Source organism: Acyrthosiphon pisum, chromosome A1, assembly GCF_005508785.2.
Source record: "Acyrthosiphon pisum isolate AL4f chromosome A1, pea_aphid_22Mar2018_4r6ur, whole genome shotgun sequence".
Classification (NCBI taxonomy): Eukaryota; Metazoa; Arthropoda; class Insecta; order Hemiptera; family Aphididae; genus Acyrthosiphon; species Acyrthosiphon pisum.
Genome location: NC_042494.1, coordinates 91857738 through 91864901, shown reverse-complemented (window position 1 = coordinate 91864901; position 7164 = coordinate 91857738). Strand labels below are relative to the sequence as shown.

The 7164-nt window shown below is 32.1% G+C and overlaps 1 protein-coding gene across 1 annotated transcript in view; it reads left to right on the top strand.

The window, feature by feature from the left end:
• The window catches only part of LOC100160207 (cytoplasmic phosphatidylinositol transfer protein 1), a 30995-nt gene that overhangs the window by 17532 nt on the left and 6299 nt on the right, over positions 1–7164 (top strand). Inside the window, exons 2-7 of the mRNA XM_001952834.5 lie at positions 3461–3609; positions 4398–4486; positions 5327–5334; positions 5445–5516; positions 5601–5699; positions 5855–6010. Of these exons, the coding sequence (XP_001952869.2) occupies positions 3461–3609; positions 4398–4486; positions 5327–5334; positions 5445–5516; positions 5601–5699; positions 5855–6010 (573 nt within the window). The remainder of the gene's footprint in view (positions 1–3460; positions 3610–4397; positions 4487–5326; positions 5335–5444; positions 5517–5600; positions 5700–5854; positions 6011–7164) is intronic.

Below are 7164 nucleotides of genomic sequence, written 5' to 3'. Positions count from 1 at the left end.
ACTCAAGGTGGGTTTCCACTAGATACGTGTACGTGTACGCGCATAAAAATACTTTACTGTGATTGGTTGGTATACACGGTAAGCTTTTGGTATACCCAGGGTGTTAAACGTCTTACCACAAGCTTGACCATGATACCATGAAGTTGGATCCAGTTCAACTTGTCACGTGTACACGGTTCTATATTGATAACAATTTTGATAACATAAGAATATACGAGGTAACTAATATGTTACCAATCCATAACCAATCAACCGATGGGAAACCGTTCATAGCGAACGTATCCGGTCAATATATGCACGTAAACGTACACGTATGTAGTGGAAACCCACCTTCAGTCTTGGTCTTGGTCTTGGGTATACACCTTAATATTGGTCATGGTCTTGGTATTGCGCGAGACTCTTGCAAGACTCTTGCTATTTTCACAAAATATATATAAAAAAAAAACTAAATACCTGTTATAGCTGCGTGTAGTTTTTTTGCTATGATCTCTAAGATGAAACTTAGTCCAAAATATTACATAGTATATTCATAAATCAAACATTAACATAAAACAAGTCAAACGATTTAATTTTTATTATACTCGTTTAAAACTTTGCATTTTAAATTATGCTTATATTATTTTACTTGTATGAATCAATTTACCAGCATAGTTAACTTTCTAAGTTCCTATTCCATTTAATATAATAAATATCAATAGGTTATTACCAATTGTTAACTACTAGTTATTGACCAATATAATGTTTATAAAAATTAAATTGTTGTTTTTTTAATGTTCACTTTAATAAATAACAATATTTAAAAAAAAAAACTGTATGGTTTGTTCCAAATATTAAATTGCTTAATAATTATATTTGTTATAATAATAATATGTATTATTCATAATTAAACTTTTATTCTTCTTTTATTCACCAGTGTCCAGTACAGTAGTACTAAATGTTTAAGTTTCTTTTAATATAATATATTGGGAAGAAACCATTTCTGTAACAGACAACAAGTTTACGACACTAATGAAATGCTATAGGTACTGTATAAGACACTAGTTTAAGAACACAATGTCCAGTACAGAAAAATCACACAAGCTACGAACGAAAATAAAAACGTACTTCCTATTAAAATGATACCTTTTTTTTTTTTTTTTTTTCAGTTTAGAACCGACGACGTCGCGGGAACTGCTTCCGCAATGCTTCCGCGACGCCGCCATTGTTTATTTGAAAAAGACAACAAATAATATACATACGTGTGGGGTAGACGGGACAATTCCCCGACTTACCCCCCTCTATACATGACATATTACATAGCATACATAACGTTTTGTATTTTCGGCAGTTGTGGATGTTCACCTTTTGGAATTAAAATGATACCTACCGTAGTCCGTAATGACTTTCAGCAATTATTAGTATATTCGATTCAAAGTAAAGGTGTGTAAAGGTGGGATCACACGGCGCGAGGAGTGTGGAGCGTGATATATACCGCGCACAGTAAAACCGACGCGCCGTTAGATTGGATAAGACGCACCGCACCAATTTTCCTTTGGCGCTGGATACAGAGACCGACAATTGTCGGGAAGAGACGCGCCGCGTGCCGCGCACAAAAATTTTGGCGCGCAACACTAATCAGACGGTGCGTCAACTGTACCACGCTATACCACTCCACGCCATAGAGTGATACTCTATGCTCCACGCGACGCGCAACGCGCCGTGTGATCACACCTTTATGGGCCTACATTATTCTATTAGCAAGACAACTTTCGACGTTTTTATCGATTTTGGGAAAATAAAATATTTTTTCAGTAATTGTTAATTAATACGAAACAACTATGTTATTTTGTAATATTAATTCTCATTATATTTTTAATCTTTTTTTCAATAATTCGCCATTTCCTCGAATAGGTACTGATAAAATTTAATAACAATACAAATAAATTCTTATTATTTTCGTTATAAATTATTAGTTCATGGAATCTAGATAGGTACACTTATGTGTTTTCGGGGGGAAAAAAAATTGCAAGACTGCAAGAGTCTTGCAGTGATGGTCTTGTTTTGGTCTTGATCTTGCTAGACCAAGACCAATTTTGATCATCACTATTGAGAATCTTGATTATTACGCTGTCTTGTAAAAAAAAATGTTCTTCGTAGTTTTCACTATCATTTTTCTCAACTTAAATTGTCAACGAAAATGCAAAAAGCATTTCACCTATTACACTATTTCAATCAATACAGAAATATAGGCGTTTCTTAGAAAGTAGGAAGGTAGTGTTTAGACTTATTCCTTTTACTCGCTTACCAACAAAGAATTCAACCAACCAAAAGTTAATAACTAATAAAATTCTTAAAAAAAACAGATACGTATAAAGTTAAAACTCAATAAATTAAGATAATAATATATACGTCCCACATGGATTTTTTTTAAATATTTATAATAATACATTCTATTTACATCTAAAGGTCATGTATTATAAATAAAATACTCGTAAGGCTTAAACAATATATTGTATACATATTACATATTAATATTATACCTTTTTCTAAACCATTAAATTAGAAGTGAATCTTTGAAATATTATCTAAGCAACTAAGTATAAAACCATGGGAAATTGTTAGTTATATGTACCTACTTACCTATTTTATTTCTGAGAGACAATATTTCCTCAAATAATTAATTACAATTTTTTGTTTATTATATCACTGAAGCCCTTTTTTCGAATTTGGTAATTCAATATTTTTAGACTTTTACCTTAAGCAAAAAAAAAATAAATATCATTTATCAGATCTACGGTCTATTATTATGTGAAATGGGCCGATGAGACATTCTGTAAATAATGCTTATATCTCGCTAACATTGATATTCCACTCACACCCCCGTCGTTGAAAAATAAGATAGAATTACAATAGAACTCAACGAAGCGGCGATTACGATAAGGTATAAACTATACAGTACCTTTATAGTTTGATAAATGTGTAATATTAGACATCGCATATTGGTTCAAACTACTTACTGTTTTTGTTTTTTTTACGTTCATGTCTATTCATTCGACAAAATGTTTAACGATCTGATATTTTTTGGTAGACTGATAAAACTCTGATCACTGCCACATTTGTAGTATTATTGCGCCTTTGTAGGAGTTCATATTTTTGATTTTTATAATGATTTGAAATGGTTTTTGTGTACTATTATCAATATTCAGGATCTCGAACGAGTGCAAACGGTAAAAAAAAACGCGCTTAGGAACTCGATTTTTTTGGTCGATAAGTCTGTAGGTACTGGTACTCGGTATCAGCTAGTTGTAAATATAATTATGAAAAGTATCAATTACCTAACCTCATGTTATTATCCGCGTTAGGTTTGTTCTACATTTACAATCATTATTTATGTATTAAAATTATACCATAACGCAATTACGTATTATAAATAATAATATGCAAGCTAGTCTTAAGGTTTACACACACATTTTTTTTCTAGTACCACGTTGGCCAACTTTACATGATTGCGAGGCACAGCTACGAACAGACGGAAAACGGAGAGGGCGTAGAGACCATAATCAATGCTCCCTGCGAAGATCCCGTCCACGGAAAAGGGCAATTTACCGAAAAAAGGATACATTTGTCAAAGTAATCTTAATTTTATCCATTACATTACACATAGGCTTTATGTCTTACGGGTGCGTTGCCGGTTTAACAAACGTCTAACAGTTTTTATTTTATAATATTATCAGTTACACACCTACAATATTATACATATATAATAGTACCTACCTACCTACCTACCTTATACATTATACTATAAATTATTATAATAATAATTAATACGCATTATAAGTTATAACATTGGAAAAACACTTTTTGAAAGTACCTATTGTACTGCAAATTTGTGCCATACTGTATTTAGTTTCTAATTTGTATACCATAATGGCATAATATAATATATATCAATATATTACTTTCAATTCAATACAGTTTTAATGCTAATTACTATGATATTGAAGTCGTTATTAACTTTTAAATACTAAATCACAATGACACAATACCTAGTATATTTTATTTTACTGTGTTGCGGTGTCTGGCTTAAGTCACTGATGTGTTCTGAGTGCCAGCACCGGCCGGCGATGGGTGACCATCCAGGTTTTTAGTGGCAAATCCGTGTCACACCTACATGCATGTTCTAAATCAACCGTACCCTCCCCCACAGTAATAAAACCTACTATATTTAGTAGTTTATTTAGGTTATTACCCAGGCTCATGACCTCAGATGTTGAAGCATTAACTTAATTAAAAAAAATTTATATATATTTTTAATGTTATCACGCGTTTATTGATTAGGTAGGTCACATTGTTTTTGTAAATGTAAGCGCAGAGAATATAATTATTTCAATATTGATATTGTTAAATATTTTTTTCAGTCGTTTACCATATTGGGTTCAAGCGATCATTCCAAAACTATTTTACATCATTGAAAAATCGTGGAACTATTATCCTTTCACGATCACAGGTAATATTGCTTAATATAATATATATTAAATAAATTTGTATACCTATATTATATCAAATAAACTATTAGTTTATAATTGAAATAGTGACTTGAAGATTGTAAATCCAGTAGGTACGGTGCAGAGTAAGTTACCTAAATATATTAATGACTTGTTAGTTCTTTAATAACAAGCAATTGTAATCTTAAAATCGTAAAATGTTAAATAATTACTATTAATTGGTATTAATTAAAATATAATATCAACTTTTTACAAAGTACACGTCTAGAAAAAATAAACTATCAGTTAGTGAAGTAAATTTAGGAACAAACAAATATGATGCATCGATAGGAAAAAATCATAAGATTTTGTATAAATTGATTTTAGTGTATATATACGTATAATGCATTTGCTATTCATTTTGTAATAATATACCAACATATAATATAGATACACATCATACATACGTCGTAGAAAGTTTGGAAAATCTAAGAGTGTAGCGAGTTTGAGGTTATTATATTTAGAGGTGTACAATAATATATGGTCACTTACTACTTAGGTAACGACAACATACATTAATTCGATGTATTTTGAATTCGACAAGGTAAAATAGACGAAATTAAATTTTAATACTTATAGGTAAATCAGTATTGTATCACTGGTACCTTTAGGCACATGACACATAATTTACGCATGCTCACGTAGGTTCTGAAAATAACAGCAATACGGTATAGACGTTGGCACGGTACTTAATAGTTAACCTCAACACTAAGTTTAATATGTTTAGTCTAGTATAATATATAATAATATAATATCTTGCTTTTGGTTGGTTTCATGTCTTTGCGCGGAAATCGGATTTTCAGAATATACCGTAAGTATTTGTGACGATTATAATATAAGTAATATCAGTTATACATGTTCAAAAATCATTATTTTCGAGTCAATTAATATTTATCATTTATTTGTTTTTTTTTCCACCAGTGCTCGTTTATTCCGAAGTTGAGCGTTACTATCCACACGAAATTCGAAGATAACTCAGGAACAACAGAGAACGTAATATTATATTAATTATTCTTGCACAGTTGCACACATTGCGTGTACTACATTTGAAATTTTGTCGTTGTCTTAAATTCACAGTGCCTCGGATTGACCGGCGAGAAACTAGTGGAAAGGATTGTGGATTTCGTGGACGTCGCATACGACGAAGTCAGTCCAAAACACTACAAAGAGGAAGAGGTACATATAATGATAATTGTGTGAAAATATAATATACATAATACATATAGTTTTATATATTATATTATATTACACCTTGCAAGATTACATGTAAACGTGTAATTGTAATATTCATGTGGGCACACGTGGTGAGATGGTTGTATGTGTGTTTGTAGGATCTGAAGTTTTTCCAGTCAAAAAAGACCATGAGGGGTCCCCTGCCGGAAAACTGGAAGAATACAACTTCACCGATAATGTGCTCGTACAAAGTGGTCGAAGCGTCGTTCGAGGTGTGGGGCATTCAATCTAAGGCCGAGGAATATATTCAAAAAGTAAATACAAATGTTTGCTTGTTCCATGAAATAAAACAAAACTATTAAAAATTGGATGAAATCTATAAGATTTCTGAGCAGTATGCACTATGCAGAAGACGGGCAACAGTGCCAGCATTGCAATGTTTATTATTATTAATTACTTTATCAAGACATCTGTTTCCAGAATTAATTCCAGTATTCTAAGAATATAGGTACTATAGTTTAGTGGCCACGCGCACTTATTGTGGTGTCGGGTGCGGGGTGTGGCGGGTCATTTCAGTTAATAACAAGTTAATTACAATTTTTTGTCACTTTGTATCTGACGAAACCAGGCTTGACTCAAATGAAAACGACAACCTAATATTATACAGTTTTCGAAAACTTCTAATACTGCATTATGGGCCGCTTTCTCATAGTCTAAATGAATTTTTTTAATGTGTAACGGTTTCGTAATAAAGATTATTGTCGATAACAAGTACTTACATGTATTAAGTATAAATTTGTAGTCGCGTATATTACGATAATAATCAAAATAATATGTTAATTGATTTGGAGATAAAGTATATGAGTATACCACTATTGTAGATCACGTGATTATAAAGTGTACCCAAACGTGTCTTGTATAGTATGTGTATTGTGTACCCAAACGTTCTCTGATTTACCAGGTAAAATTATAAAATACCTTTTATTTTATGTGTCCAAAACGTTGTGTCTGTTTGTACCCAAACGTGTTGGCTTTTGGGTCAATGTGACCAAACGTTCAGCACCCACCCCCAAATGACGTCACTGTATTTGACTGCCTTGGCTGGCGTTTTGCGCATGCGCTATTCACAATATGGTATGTGTTTACGCCACACACCCTTATACCACCTCCCATGCATTAACATAGGCGACGCCAGCAATTGCCTCGTCGAGTGTCGATTTCGAACCTCTAACGGTGGTAGCGCGCGCCGTCGCATGATTAAACCTCTAACTACAAGGTTATAGGCTATAGCTTATCAATTAAAACGTTACTGCGACGTGACTACTTAAGCCATTCTCTACTCTCATGCAAGTTATATACAAAAAAAAATTAATATAAAATATAAATTTAGGTAAATAAAATTATGAAATTATGAAAAACTAAAAAGTATAAATTTACTAAAAAATTGCGCCCCAATAAATATTGCGCT